At 39.1% G+C, this 15,908-nt stretch overlaps 1 protein-coding gene across 1 annotated transcript; it reads right to left on the minus strand.

Annotated features, from left to right (window-relative positions):
* Nucleotides 1-4,648: 4,648 nt before the first annotated feature.
* LOC124161526 lies at nucleotides 4,649-9,259 on the minus strand. The gene is made up of 3 exons (XM_046537880.1): nucleotides 9,057-9,259; nucleotides 8,093-8,247; nucleotides 4,649-6,393 (listed from the first exon to the last, which is right to left on the minus strand). The coding sequence occupies exons 1-3, from the start codon at nucleotides 9,115-9,117 to the stop codon at nucleotides 6,139-6,141; spliced, it is 471 nt and encodes a 156-aa protein (XP_046393836.1). The 5' UTR covers nucleotides 9,118-9,259; the 3' UTR covers nucleotides 4,649-6,138.
* Nucleotides 9,260-15,908: the final 6,649 nt, after the last annotated feature.

The following is a 15,908-nucleotide window of genomic DNA, read 5'->3' on the forward strand; positions in this document are numbered from 1 at the left end:
GTTGTTTTAAAATCACGATGGTGAGAAATAGTTTTTAATTAAATTATTTACGTAAAGCAGATAGATATAGAACGGATGAGGGATGAAATTGTGAAATATGGCCGAATGTTCGTATTTTAGCCCTTATCCGTGTGAAATATGGCCGCCTCCTTTTGCTCTGTCCTATTACTTCTACTTATAGTCTTACTTACTTCTGTTCACTCTACTCTCTTACTTCTGTTTATAGGAACTCCATAAGGAAGTATTCGGAATAGTAAGAGGGCAATCGTCGATCATAAAAGGTAATACAAATAACTCCTGTTTAATATCCTCATCATGAATTAATTATTAGATCAGCTCAAAAGATGAGCTCGCAAACTCTTTTCATTACTGACGATGGTCAGAGAGTTTTAAAAATAAGGAAAAAGAATGGTATTTTTCTGTTTTTCGATGCGCCACATACTTCTCGGGGTCTTCAGAAAAAATTTTTCCTAACCCTTTCGCAAGTAAGTTGATAACGTCACTTACTCCTACTAAGCGTGTCACCGCCTCTTCGCAAACCCTCTCTTCCATGCATCTTAATCTCATGGATCTTTGATTTTTTACACTTTTGCGAGAGACATCATCCTTCAATGAATGGTCCTTCATGTAGAAATGCAATTGAATTATAACTCTAATGACGTCACCAACTCGTAAAAAGTGGGCGAAAACTTTCACGTTTTCTTATTTCACATTTACGAACGGCTGAACGGGGAAGATATTTTCCACTGATCACTTGGTTTATTTCAGTGAATTGAGAATTCGGGCCTAAGTGACCCAATTTCAAATATATCTACTTAAATAAAATTGACTCATTTCAATCGGGAAATATGGATGCCAAAACGACTTAAAAGAACATTTCCCCAGGATACGAAGAAGCGGTATTCTGCAATGGCTACTGAAAAATTCCGATATCATACCTTTACGGCGAGATGCATGTTTTTTGACACAAATCGACTTATCTCTTAGGAATTAGTGCCAAATACGGTTGCAACCGGAAACTAGTAAATAAAAAAATAACCTAAAAATGAGAATATTCTGAGGTATCTTATGTAAGTTATCAGGACACACTTAAGTGACATCTTTACATAGATACAATGGGCGGACTGGTTATAAGTTTCGTGTGTTTTCAGAAAAAAAATAATATAGCAAATCATATGATATCTTTAAGGATATCTGATTATTTTGTGAACAAACTCTAGTTTTAGCTCATTATTACACTATGGACAATCACTTATCGTTGAAGAAGATTATAAAACCAAAATCCTACTGTTTTTTTCTTATTTTTTAACACTAAAATGGGTTCAGGTTCAGAGGATAAGTTAGAGGAAGGAAGACACATAAAAACCTTATCCAAGGATACAAAAATTTCCACAATGGTCAATGCTTCAAAAATTTTAATCCCCCCATTCTCAGTACAAGCCAGAAATTTGGGCAAATCAGCACATAGCACAGGTAGACATCCATTCATAACATTACATTGAATAGCATCAATGCAAATGTACATTCATATTAAAGTAAGAACATAAAAATCCAGGATTATAGTCTGTCAAACTAATAAACGTGAGAACCTACTCCCGTGAACCGATTTCTTACACGTCTTGCTAAAATATTTCACCTTGGAGTAAATATAATCTCACCATTTCTTGCCTGAAAAACTAAAATAATGTTTTTTTTAGAGTTTATTTATATATATTGATAAGAGTTGGTTTACCCTAATTTCGCTTCCCTTGCTAATTAGGTGTCAGGATTTAATAAAATACTGAATTGTCTACAAGTCTCTGGCAAAAATATGTGACCGATACTTTCTGACGGATTGAATGTAATTTTCATCCACTGAACTTCGGTTACAGGTGCCACAAAGAATTGTAGAGGACGGATATAGCTGTCTGCCTGAGAAAAATGATTGCCTGTAACGAAATTTGACTGAGTAGTTATGTAACGGATAACTTATGAGCTAATGCCGACAGAATGGCTCATATAACACTAATGCATGTGCTTGGATGACAAAATATAAGCTGGATTTCCTGAGAAATAATTTCGGTGTGATGACAGCACTTACCGCTTTTACTATAAAACTAACATTTTGGTCGTATTTTTATACAATTGAGCGTTTACCTCAACAGGCGATTTTGATTATCCAATGCGGAATTGCTAAGCATTTCTTCTTCAATTTTCTTCACTTTCAAGGAAGTATTTTGTGCGATCTTGGATTGTGAAATATATTTTACATCAGAAAATAACTTTGTGCTGAAAAAATTTCGGGCATGAATACTCTTTTCTTCAAATATCATATGTTGAATTTCAATATCCATTTGCATCTCAACACTAGAACTTGGGTATAAAATTTTTCTACATGCTGAGACGATAATTTTCCACGCTCCGAATCTAATTGATCATAAATACATCGAAAGTCAGCCTCATGGATGACTATGACCGACAATGCTGACGTTCAAGTTAGTACATGGCCGTTTAAAATGCATGGTACAAGAGATGTTTTATTACTAAGCTGTTTGGCTGGCTAGCAACCTAGGTGCTAAACTTCAAGGCTATCATTTGGCTTCACAAGAATTGAAATCTAAGGCTATTAAATCAATCTTTAATTTCGTTAATTCGAACGGAAGAAGCATGCGACATTCAGCGACAGTCAATTCCGTTCGAACGGTAATTTTTGGTAACTTTTTTACCACAAATAAAAAAAGCAACGAGTCGTGATGCCGTTTTCAATCTATCCGTTTACTACGAAGCGACGAACAACAGTGCTTTTCTTTAAACATCATAATTATATGTTTAACTTCTTACATTCTATCAGTCTAGGGGGCACGACACATAATTTTAGGTCTTCTTCTTTAAATTGATGATATTTATTTCCTCTATTATACTTTTAAGCTTCCTTCATATCGATAGCTACATTTGGGATGTCGCCAAATATCGAACTTTAGTCACAGGTAGCTCTCGAAAGCTATCATCGCGTTTTACCATTTGTAGAGTTATTCACTGTGCACATCGACATACAACTCCCTAATACTAGAGACTGGATTATTGAAATAATAGAAATAAATTAACAGCACTTGGCTCGAGATTTCAGAATGGCTATGTAAATAGCGGAGATCATAAAAAAATTAGCAAGGAACCTGACACATTTGCTTTCTCCATACTCATTACACTCGCAATTATGATTATATTTATCATAACCACAATCACGAACAATCCCATTGCCATTGTGGTCAGTTTGTATAATAATTTCTCTGATATCATCAAGTCATTAATAGAACATCATAACTTTTTAAACGCTATCTAAAGGAGTATTTGCTATGAATATACATTCTATGGTGTGGATGAATTCATTACAGAATGCAAACAGTCATCCATTCTTATCAGTCTGCCAACTGTTTATCTTTGTGTACATCTCCATTTTCACTCAGTATTTTTTCCTGCGAATCGATGGGAAAATAAATTCAAATAAAAATAATTAAAAAATTTCAGTAATCATAATAATTTTGGAACTCGCAGGGTCGCAGTCACATGTTTAAAATCACATACATAAATTGGCTCTGCTTTCTTGCGCAGCTCAGTAGTATAAGACATCCTGGAGTGAGACATCGGACCAGCTAATTTTAATTTACGTTTCAAATTGATCCGATTTTCTTCTGCTTGATTTTAACTCAAAACGTAAATCATGAAGATGATTTGCTGGGTTTGAAAACAAACGTGAATATAATAAGCAATGGAGAGGTAAGCTCCGCAAAAGATAACATTTCAGGCACCTGAAGAACATCTCCAATTCAATGCCATTGATGCAGCAGTTTGCTATTAGTTCTCCAGATGTTAGACAGATGGTGTCCAGTTCGCGATACTTTTGTCATTATAAACGCCTGTAAGAGCCATCAAGCTAGTATTTCGTAAGGTTCATCGTATAATTTTTTGCTATTTTTTCAATAAACCAGCCTCAATTATTATCCCTTCCTTTTATTTCTCTACCTTTCTCATTCATTGAAAAATACGTGCTTTTTTACCATCAGACTACTATTTGGTGTGTACAGGTACCTTAAAATTCGTATAAAAACTAGACGCGTAACATCCTCAGCAAATTGAAGATAACGCACACTTATCTAGCCCTTCTGAATACATACAGATTTACTCTTCACAAAATATCGGTTAACTAACCACTAAGAATTCTTCTTAGATCGTGTAAGAATTCCGCGAAAAAATTCATCTCATAAACATTTTGATACAATGCATTGACAATAAGTCATCTATTCCTACTCCAACAACCACGTTCCAACATAATTACGAAAATAAAATAGATTCACCGAGGAGCACACCTTTCATAAACATGATGATATCACTCTGAACCCAATCCTCGCATCTATCAACTACCTCTGTTTAAAGCCCGTATGACACTTTCCAATTTATTGGCCAATAAATAGGCGCGCAATATTGTTTAAAATATTGGGCGTTGCGTACCGTACGACACGCATCAATATTTTCACCAATATCGGCCGAAGTAGTGTTCTAATGTTCCGCTAGAGAATGCCAATGTATTTAGATGATTTTAAGCATTAAGCATTCGTGTGATTTTCGCTTTTTTGAAAATCTTCGAACCTACATTCGTGTGATTTGTACGCTTCAATCAATAGTGAATCAACTTTTTCATCCACATTTTAGAAACTTCCAGCAAATTTTCGAAAAAATAAACAATGCATTACCGCCAAACCGGATATTTCGCGAAAAGCTTCTTGTTTTGGCCGCTAGAAGTCAGCACAACTGACTTCTGATTGGAGATTGGCCGCGAGAAAATAGACCCTGTTCTAAATTCCAAATTGGGCAAGAAATTGTGTCCAATATTGTGGAAATGATATTGAACTAGAAACTGGCGTTTGTCAGTTGGATCACAATCCAATATCCAATGGATTGGCCAATGAATTGGAACGTGTCAATGAGCTTAAACCTTTGCACTAACCAATAAAATTCACTAAAGAGTCCTATGTTTGAAAATAACCACTTCGAAACATCCAATAAGAGGATATTTAGCAATAGCGGACTTCAATTTATTTCGATCCACAATTTCTTGGTGTAACGAGAAACTAACAACTTTTCCAGGGTACATCGTGATTTATAAAATGACATTAGACTCCCCTGGAATTCTTGTTCATTACCCACAATCCTCCAACCATCGCAAAACAGTTCAGTAGAAACAATGCGCTATAGCATTCGGAATCCTTGAGCCACTAATTCCCATTCCCGTTCTTAATGCAACCTCGGTTACCCAATGAAGTTGATGGTAGGTGAGTTAACTTTGTGGAAATAATACATGTTAAAATAAAATAAATACACTCTGCACTTTCCAAACAATTTTTAACCGCTAAATATTAAAATTTTGTGGAAATTACAGTGTTTTTATTTTATTTTATCACTCGGTTACCTTACCAACACTGTATCTGAGATTGCATTTCACTGATTTTCCATCAGAATGTTTACAAAAAATAAGCATAAGATAAAAGAAACTTGAAGTTTGACATCCTTGTATATTGCGTGGGTAGCAGAAGGATAATATATCCCCCCTTCAACGTATGTAACAAAGATCGTAGCTGAGTTAAATTTTTCATAGTCGGTTGAATCGGAAGATATCCTTTGCAATACCGGTTGATTGACTATGTGACTCGGTGTAAAATAGAGAAGGCGGAATATGGCGCGTGTGAACAGAGAATCATTGAAAACGTTGGATTGGACCGTCGTCTTTAGATTATAAGCTACTTGAGGCGTGGCGACAATAAGCATAAGTTATTTGCGCAGTGATCGCACTGAACTCATAAACAATGGAATGATGATACCCCTCACAAAGTACAGCCAGGAAATTGCCCCCATGGCCATCTTGAACTGGACCTGGAAAATAAATTACGTGGGCAATGAAACACCTTTGAAGTTACATACCTCAGCTCCCTTCATTCGAATTGATGGGACGCCGAAATTTGAAAAGTAGTATTCTTATATTAGAATCTGCATGTGCATTTTACGGTTTAAAATAAATAGTTGTCGGCCATTTTGGGAAGTGTCGTCATTCCATTGTTTTGATTTCAGTGATTGTTCGGCGGGTGGGATTGTTGTTTCGGGCCCTGATCAGGAGGCGGGCAGGCTAACAATGACGGCGGCCACGATGATTCCAGTGAGTAGGTACGATGACGGTTCGAACGATGAAATGGCGCGCGAGACCCAGTTGCAGAATGGCTTGTCGCAGCACGACGTGCACACGGAGAGCTTCGTCCTGATGATTATGCAACCCGGCTCGCAGTTCTTGCTGCAGTTCCTCTCCAAGGCGATCACCACCGAAGTTGCGTTCTCCGCGTTGGAAGTCGTGTACGAGAAGCGCTTGACCTGAAACGAATGGAGAAGGTCGGAATTCAACGAGGAATACATGGGCTACCATGAATATTGACTTTCTCAAAGAGAAAAGGATGAAATACGTGTATTGAACAGCAAGTATTAATTTTGAAAACTCACACGCGCTCCACCTTTTTCGTTATTGATATCTAAAATGCTCTTCCAAAACTTATCATAACTTTCTCATCATAAATATTAGAAGTTTTCAATAATTTAGTGAGACTTCGGCTTCATTTTCTTATATTAAAAGCGGTCTTTTCATAAATTTCATTTTTTTTTTTTTAGACTTTTATAATTTTGCGATAGTGGAAATGTACTGAAGAGACTTTTCTACACTTGCAAAGTTTGCACCATTGGATTTTAGTGGCCATTAATGGAACTCTCTGTATTCAGTTTTTATTTCTGAACATTACTCGAGATATTATTTCGATCACAGTAAATGAGTATTGTCCTCCAGTTCTGAGCTATCCTGAAAATTTCAGCGCTCCAGCTAATGAGGAATTAGTCGAAATTTGAGTTGCAAGATTTTTCCCCGAAGGACGAACAAACAAACAAAATAGCGAGTAAAATAAGATATGGTAAAATGCACTGTGCCTTGAAAATGAACTATTTTATCAATATGTACGCGAAAGAATTAGCACATCCTCACATCAGCTCGTCACATTCCATTTCCCAACCTCGTTGAAATATATATGAACTTCCAAGAGAGAAAATTCCCCTAGGCCCGGAATCGAATCACCGACCTTTAGCTTTCTGGGGTACTTCGCAGCCCCCTGCGCCATCCAATTTCCCGACTCCCCACGGCAAATGTACCAGAGGATAGCGTAGTGGTCCGGTCCGGAAACCCTAAGGTCCGTGGTTCGATAGTGAGTCTAGTGGAAAATGTTTTCTCATGACAATGGGGTAGTTTCCTTCAGCAAAGAAAACGAAAGGCATTGATTACGATTCCTTACCCACCATTAGTGTATTCATAATATACAAATGGTTTGGTTTTAGAAATCCCAGTTAGACGAATGGCAATGGTCTATTTTAACCGCATTTGAAAAAGGCCAGATTGGCGCCCATGCGATGCCACTCCACGTGACGTCACAGGGACATAGATTCTATGCGAGTAGTGAGGATTTTTACATCGTCTGAGATTACCCATGCACGCATGAGGCACAGAGCTCAGGGAAACATCTCTTAACAATCACCCATTAAAATTGCCTAAGGTCGGAAATTTTCCTTCGTTTGATAGGGTAATAATAATCCTTATTTAAACCAAGCGCTACCTGCAAGCATCCTGCGTCGTATCAGCGCTCAAAGCCTCGCCCCAAGGTCACCTCACTTGCGGCAGCAGAAACCAGAACGACGTCACACGGAGTTTTCCCAGCATTCATACTTAGCCGTCGCGTTTTCGCGCGCTTGAAAATTTTCACTTTTCATATAATCGCGAAAAATAGATATCGTCATTAAAAAATGTAAAAGCGTGAGATACGTCCTCCAGGAGTAATAACCTTTCGATTTAGGCAATAAAAAAATAATAGGTAACCACCCTATTCTTGTATATTTCACCGCCGTTCACGCGGCAGGCTTCGAAACGATACACCCAACCAGGTAATGAATCTCTGAATGAGGGAATAATTTCCACCAGCCCAATTATACGAGTTTTTTTTCCTTTCGATTATAAAAGAGGCATGTAATAAATATGTACCATGCACATGGTGTGGCTTTCGTCACATTTCCTCTTCCACTTGGATTCTCTCTGAGTCATGTTGAGGCACCTCGCGTCATCCTCCATCTCACACACGTAACAGCTCAAATCATTCTTCTTCTTAGAAGCGGAGAGGGTCTTGTGCTCCTCGCCATCTATCACGAGGAAAAGGAAACAAGAAAAACGGATAACAACAACAACACACAAAATGAGAAATAATTACGAGAGAAATCGATAAAGAGAGAAAGTTCACTGCTGGAACCATACTAAATGTAAAAAAGCACTCATTTAATCCATTTTCGCGGATCAAAAAAGGGAATATTAGAAAGTTGGGATTTTCAAATTGTAAAAAAATTGTCACACTAAAATTTGGTCCTTGCAATTCCTAAGAAAGTGGAAGTTCTGTTATTAAATATTAAAAATCCAGATGAATGAAACTTAAGGATCGTAAGATGGAAATCGAGAAGAGACCTTTGACTAAAAAAAATAATACGCAAACAAAATAATAAACTGTAAAAGGATTAATTAACAATGGCAATTACCAAAGTAGCATAATTATTTTCTGGAAAATAGGTCATGGAATGATTCAAAGACTGATAAAGAAACAAAATAAAACCACGGTGTTTCATAATTCCGTCGAATTCACCTCCATATTATGAATTCAAATTTCGCGGGGTGAGTGATAAAGAGTGAACCTGGGGGGTCGCGGTAGCTACCGCTATCTGGCGGGGAAACGCTGAATCACAAACGAGGGAAAACGGGGGAGCATCGATTCAGCTACCATAACACTCAGGTTGCAGGGGAGGGGGGGAAAAGGGTACTAGGTTTTCATTGTAAACAAACACGTTAGAGACCAGTATATAGTTAATGGAATAGGATAAACCGACAGAGTAAGGATACACACTTAAAAAGGCAAGTAAATAAAATGATTTTGCAACGATAGAAGGGAAAACAAGTTGATTACCTGTCTCGCTAGCAAGCGATAGGTATATCGCTAGCAGAAGCAAATGTGCGATTCCCATCATCAGCGCGTCATCTCCAGGGTAAACAACGTTGCGTTGAGTGCACAAGTATTCTTCCGCCGGCTGGATTCTAGGGCCGGAATAGTCCTCTTCGACGTGAATCACATGGCCGATATCAACCCAACGCCGCCATTACTCCCGGCCAAAAAGCAAGGAGCCCCCTCTCCTCCCCCCCCCCCGCAAATCGCTCCCTCTGTGTGACGAGCAACAGAACTACCTAAACGCCAGGTTTTCCAAAGGAAGGAGAGGAAGGGGTGGAGGAGTAAAGAGAGAGACACCTGGTGACGTCACGGAATCGAGCCGTTGCGTCGTGTGGTTCGGAGTGGAGGGAGGAGAGCGTGGGGAAGAGCTTACACAGAGTGGAATGGGAATAAATTTTGGACCGATCGAAACGTCAAGGGAGTCGACGTTAATCGCTTAATTAATCGACTAATCGAAACAGGGGTGACATCTCGTGAGCAAAACTTGAGTGCAACAATTGGAGAATCTCCAACAATGATGCCAACAATGTCGATCTCCCAAATGGATTAAACCTGGTGTTTTCCTTAATCGTCGGACAATAATCAGTGAACAATGGAGATAGTAATTGATAACCGCTAAAGAGAAGTCGCACCCAACGGAACATTGTTTACCATCGAGATGATACGCTGACAGTGGGGATCGTACATTTGCTTCTGCTAGCGATATATCGATCGCTTGCTTGCGAGAATGACTGTTTTCCCTACTATAAAGCTGTTTACCCTACTGTAAAGCTGTTTTCCCTACTATCGTTGAAAAAGATTTCCATCACAGCAAGCGATCCGTAGTTGATGTAAGAGGGAAGTCATTACGTTACCATCACTTACCAGAATTACGTTGCCATTGCCATCTTTGAAGATCATCTTCTCCCAATGTCGTAAGGTGAAAGGGTTTCTAAACAAAAAAACACGAGTGGGATTCAGCTCAAAATTTGCCCTTAAAATCGCTCGCTGCGATTTTGATAGAATTTCCGGGTCATTAAGAACAGAAAAGAAAGAGAAACATTATTTTGTCATCCCGTAACCTTCTTTGACGCTGGGAGCAACTCATTGTCAGCCACCCGGCATCTTGATTTCTCGCTTATACAGTCAAGAAACCGATCCCTATTCCAGTTAAAGGATTCCAAAGATATTCGGTTTTACCTTTCATAACCTTAGCAGCAAAAGAAGAATGAAATTCTCGAAAGAAAATATTCACAGTGAGTGAGTGAATCATTGTTAGTGGCAAACAGACCTAAGTTAACATTATATAAACGGTGTTTTCTTTACATGGGGCCTAATTTTTTTCATTTACTGCCCGCTAGAATAAAAAAATCCTCAAATGTAATTTTAAGACTTTCTAATGACTGTCTTTTCTCGCAAGAATTAATAGAAAATTAATTTTGATGTTATTTATTTAAAACAACCATGTATCATTTAGTGCATTATTATTTTTTTGATCTCTGCATTCCTCCAGGGTTTTCTTCCGCGTCAGATTGTTGGTTGACAACAGTTTCGCTGGCTATCCTGCCAGCATCTTCAGGTCGAAGGAAGACCTGAAGATGCTGGCAGGATAGCCAGCGAAACTGTTGTCAACCAACAATCTGACGCGGAAGAAAACCCTGGAGAAATGCAGAGATCAAACCATCGCCGCGGAAACCTACGCTCTAACATTATTATTTTTTTATTGACATACATTTTTTTAATTTGATGGTGGCTCAATGATGGTCCTATGACCTTGGAGACCACCTAATGCTCCTTCTCTTGTTATTTTTGTATTCAGATGTAAAAACAAAATGTAAGAGTAAATAAATTATTATTATTATATTATTATACCTAGTATTTAAATTCATAATAAGGTATAAACTACAGATGCGGAGCCTATTTTACCCAGTCCGAGTCAGGCTATCTCAGAGCTAAACTATCGCTAGTATTATGGTCCCTTAATGTACGCGGAAAGAAACATCTTAAACATCTTAAATTTATCGGTTCCGCAGTCTATTTTCCTAATCTCATCCTAATGATCGCTCACACCGTAATAATAATTTGGCTCTTTAAAATTATATTAAGCATCAGGCAAAAGGTATTCGACTTGGAGCCATGTTAAAGTCATTACAGTTTCTTAGGAACTAAAGAAGTGCATACAAGGACCTGTGGAATTAAACAGTTAAGAGACAGGCGAGGCTAAGGAAAAGGACCAATTTGGCTGTCATGTGATCATACCTCCTGCATCTAAAGGGAAAGTCTAATAAGGACATTTGACAGGGAATATTGTGACGAACGGGTTTTGCGTCCGTTATAAAATAGAGCAAGAAACACCTCAGAGCGGGGGCGACGTAAAAAACGAGTAATTTTGGGAATGCGAAACGTACGGGATAATTGGAAGGGGAGGTTGAGGGTGAAAGACCACACGTATCCCTGGGTTGCGAACACAATAAATGCATTTATTGACAAAGATCGCAATAATTAAATTTAACATACAAAAATATGGGGAGTAGCACTTGAAAAAATGTTAGTAGGGCCGGATTGTCAAGGATCAAATACAAAATACAAAGAAACCAAAAATCAACTTGATAACATAAAAATAAACTTGAAATGAACTGCATTTAAATCTTTTCGCAGGGTTTAAAAAGTCCTCTGCTGCACTTTTGAGATTCAAGATTCACTAATTGTTCCAGCGCTTTCTTGCAATGGGAAAAGAGGGGGTAGGAGGGAGAAACGTTCTCGACGCTGCTTCGACCGAGGACAGTGTGGGGACACGGTTGATTACTGCACCTTATTCGGGAACACGAGGTGATGACGTGGCTGAGTAGACTTCTCATGCGCTCGTTATGGTTCCTCGTTGCATTTTCCAAGCCGACGACTGGGGAGTTGCCAAGGTGCTTTCTCTCTATCTCCAGTAGCCTGTGGCTCCAATGCTCCACCGACTCTCTCCAACGTTGGTGGCTCGATCAATCTCGACCGTCCTCTCCACCGTCTATCTCCGATGTTGAGTGGTCCAAATGAATGCTCGACCGACTCCTCATATGTTGAGTGGTTCAATGAATGCTCGACCGTCCTCTCCACCGTCTCTCTCCGGTGTTGAGTGGTTCAATGACCGGCTGTCTCTCCACCGTCTCTCTCCGGTGTTGAGTGGTTCAATCACTGGCTGTCTCTCTATCTCCATCACTGACTGTCTCGTGAGAGGGGAAGGGAGGGGAGGGTAGTGGTTCCACTAGCGCGCTCTGTCGGGTCGTGATTCACCTTGTTTGCGCGGTATTTAAACAAAATGCTATTCACACGCACACATGAAACAATTACATTTGTACCAAATACACTCAAATAGTAACAAAAAAGAAAGGGTAGGAATTGTGACAAGTGCTACTCATAAATGATAATTAGCGCTGCCGTTACAATATATTAGATTAAAAGAATCCATGGACTTTAAATAGGTTTCAAGTTTTACATTCAACATAGAAACTCATTTATCGACTTATCAGAAATATTTTGTGCTTGACGAATTGTTTGTTTCTCTTAATTATCATTTGGAAAATAGAAAATTAACTAAATCCACGTGTCGACTCTTACGCAACAGCACAGTCGGCCATTGTTGATAATCCAAACAACGAACGCCTGCGACCGTGACGACTATAATTTGTTTATTTATTTAAAACCAATCGTTACAAGTAGGTTTTCCCATGGTGGTGACAAGAACATTAATATAAATGAATAAGAAGCCCTCCTACCAAAGATCAAAGCAAATAAACAAAAAATACACCTACAGGATATGAAAAATTTGATATTTAAAAATTATTACTTTAGGTTGTCAAGGAGTTGTTGGTGAAAAAGGAGAGGGGGATTGTAGTGAAGATAAGCTGGGAAGAAAGTTACTTGAAGGAGTGAAAACGATAAAAAAAACTGTAATTTGAAGAAAATAAAGAGGGGAGGGAGTAATCTGACGCTACAGACCCAAATTAAACACCAATACGAATATCGTACTGGTAACAAATGAATTTCAACCTAATAACCTAATTTCCAAAGCTTCCTAATGATCCGCAATGATATCGACCAAGGTTCGAGGAACACACAAATTTTAATATTTGCAGTTATTAGAGGACAATCCAGAGGACTCTGTCGAGCACCTACCTAAATAATGTTTTCCTTAAGGCAAGCGTTCGGCGTAAAACTCCCAGATATGCATATGGCTCCCTCTGGTGGACATTTATCGCGCAGGAGGCAAGCACACCTTTCACGATTCTGGAATGCTTTGTTTGTTTTCCAAGCCGCCGAAGAGGGAGGGGCGCTGCCGTCGTAATAGGTCTCAGTCAGTCCTTCATAAAACCGCCGGTGTGAGAGGCAGTCAGTTATGCCTCGTTCACATTACGATTGTCCGAGCGATCGTCCCAACGATAGTTGGGCGAACTAGCCGTGTGAATGCATGTCCTGACAATAGTTGACGTAGTTCCGAACGTTGCCACTTTACGATGGTTAGGCGCTGGGAGACCGCAAACGGATGCGACAAGAGATAGACGAAAAGCTCGTGAAGCTCTATTTTTTTCATGGATTTGTCCTAGGAAGGAAGAATATGGGCAGAAGAAAAATTATCCTGTAAATACACGTTGAACACAGTAATATCTTGTCCCTGCATACCTCAACAGCTTTGCTAACCGTTAATTTCCCGTTCACTTTAGATGTAAGCACTAGAGGGCAGCACAGGTTTTAACAATCGTCGTGTGAATGCACGATAGTTCCAACATTCGCTGGAACAATCGTCGTGTGAATGGGGCATTATCCACACGTGGTCCGGCTGTTTGACTTGTGGGGGCCCCATTGGAGATAATCACTAGTTAACGAGCTTTCGGACCAGAAGCTCAGTAATCCCTTGACTGCTAGCGAAGGGCGTGAAGGAGAGCGTAGAAGCCTATCCTAGACTAACTTGATCGCGGTTTTGTTTTTAAACGAAACTAAAGGGATTCGCCCGTGTTGGTGGACGACCGACCGATCTTCATACAACCGCGGACGTGCGGATTTAATTACTGGCATTACCCGAAACCACAACCTTCCGAGGAATCCATTCCAGAGAGAGAGAGAGGTATTTTAACGACCTGCCCAGATCATTATGTGGGCCGGCCGGCTCGCTCGTAAAGGAATTTCAGGAGATAAAGCTAAAACGGCCCGAGAATTGCATGCATTTTAGAGAGCAGGATATTAGTCTGACACTGCGCATAAAAATGCCAGTTGAAGCGTACGTGAAATACTAACGATGCAGATTCCCAAAATACGTAGGATTTGTATTGCAGGAGGCATTCTTCTTATAGCATTTCAAACTCATTTATGAAGTTAATAAAATATTTATTGAGCAAATTTTGTCCATTTATCTTAATTATCTCTTTGAAAATTGAATACGTACAAAATGAACATGTCTAAGCAAGGTTTCTAACAAAAGTAACTGAAGTTATGCACTTACAGGATCGAGGAAATGAATGAGCTCTTCTTTAAATCCATAGTCTTAAAAAAAGGTTCTCCTGAACGTTTTTGGAAAGCAGGAAAAGCATTAGCTTTCATTTTTACTTTGGCTGAATGCTCACTATAACTCAGACACTTGATTATGAGATGAAATTATAATTTATAACCCTCACAGCTTCATTGCCTTTCAAATAGGGTAGTTTCTTCATCAAAGAAAACGAAAGGCATTGATTGCGATTCGTTACCCACCATTAGTGTATTCGTAATATACTAATTATTTGTTTTTAGAAATACCGGTTTAGACGAATGGCAATGGTCAATTTTATTCTCATTTGAAAAAGACCAGATTGGCGCCCAAGCGATGCCACTCCACGTGACGTCACAGGGACCTAGTTTCTATACGAGTAGATAGGAGTTTTACATCGTCTGAGATTACCAATGCACGCATGAGGCACAGAGCTCAGGGAAACAACTCTTAATTATCACCTATTAAAACTGCCTATAGTCGGAAAGTTTCCTTCGTTTGATAAGGAATTAATAATCCTTATATAAGCCAAGCCCTACCAGCTAGCAGGTTACTCTGATACCTGCTAGCAACCTGCGTCGTATCAGCGCTCAAAGCCTCGCCCCAAGGTCATCTCACTTGCGGAAGCGGGAACCAGAACGACGTCACACGGAGTTTTCCCAGCATTCATACTTAGCCGTCGTGTTTTCGCGCGCTTGAACATTTTCACTTTTCATTTAATCGCGAAAGATAGATATCATCATTTAAAAATCTAAAAGCGTGAAATACGTACTCTAGGAGTAATAATCTTTCGATTTAGGCAATAAAAAAATAATGCTCAATACATTCTAAGGTATACCAAAATGCTTAAGCCTTCACCATCATCACCATAAGCCAACAGTCCTAAGATTGGTTTGACGCAGCTCTCCATTCCTATTTCCTACCCGCTTGCCTTTTGAAAGTGACGCATTTCTTCTCTTTTGCATCCTTTATAACCAATCTTACGCAACTACGGGGACGTACTCTGCCATTCTTCGCTTCCACCTATCCATTTACAATTATCTTCATTAGGCCATCATTTCTCATTATTAAAGTTTGCGAATTCCTTTTGGGACGGCCGCCAGTTTTGTTCCGTTTGGTGAGAAAATAAATTGTGAAAATGGGGAACATGCATGAAATTTGTTCATAATGGTAGTAAGTCTAATATGCATAGACTATTTTCTCACGAGTCCAAATATATAAGCCAAAACTCTCCTAGCACTCCACGATTAAAAGTGATCAAATATCGCTAGAAGTCACGTGACCTGAAACGACTTCTGACGTCATCGTGCGGTAAACCGTTCACTTCG

The sequence above is a fragment of the Ischnura elegans genome, chromosome 6 (assembly GCF_921293095.1).
Source record: "Ischnura elegans chromosome 6, ioIscEleg1.1, whole genome shotgun sequence".
Classification (NCBI taxonomy): Eukaryota; Metazoa; Arthropoda; class Insecta; order Odonata; family Coenagrionidae; genus Ischnura; species Ischnura elegans.

Excerpts from the sequence above, each read along its gene's own strand:
- LOC124161526 (XM_046537880.1), bottom strand. The coding sequence starts at position 9,117 with ATGATGGGAATCGCACATTTGCTTCTGCTAGCGATATACCTATCGCTT. Across the intron at positions 8,248-9,056 it reads ATCGCTTGCTAGCGAGACAG|ATGGCGAGGAGCACAAGACC; the intron begins GTAATCAACTTG and ends TCCTCGTGATAG. Across the intron at positions 6,394-8,092 it reads AAAGCCACACCATGTGCATG|GTCAAGCGCTTCTCGTACAC; the intron begins GTACATATTTAT and ends CATTCGTTTCAG.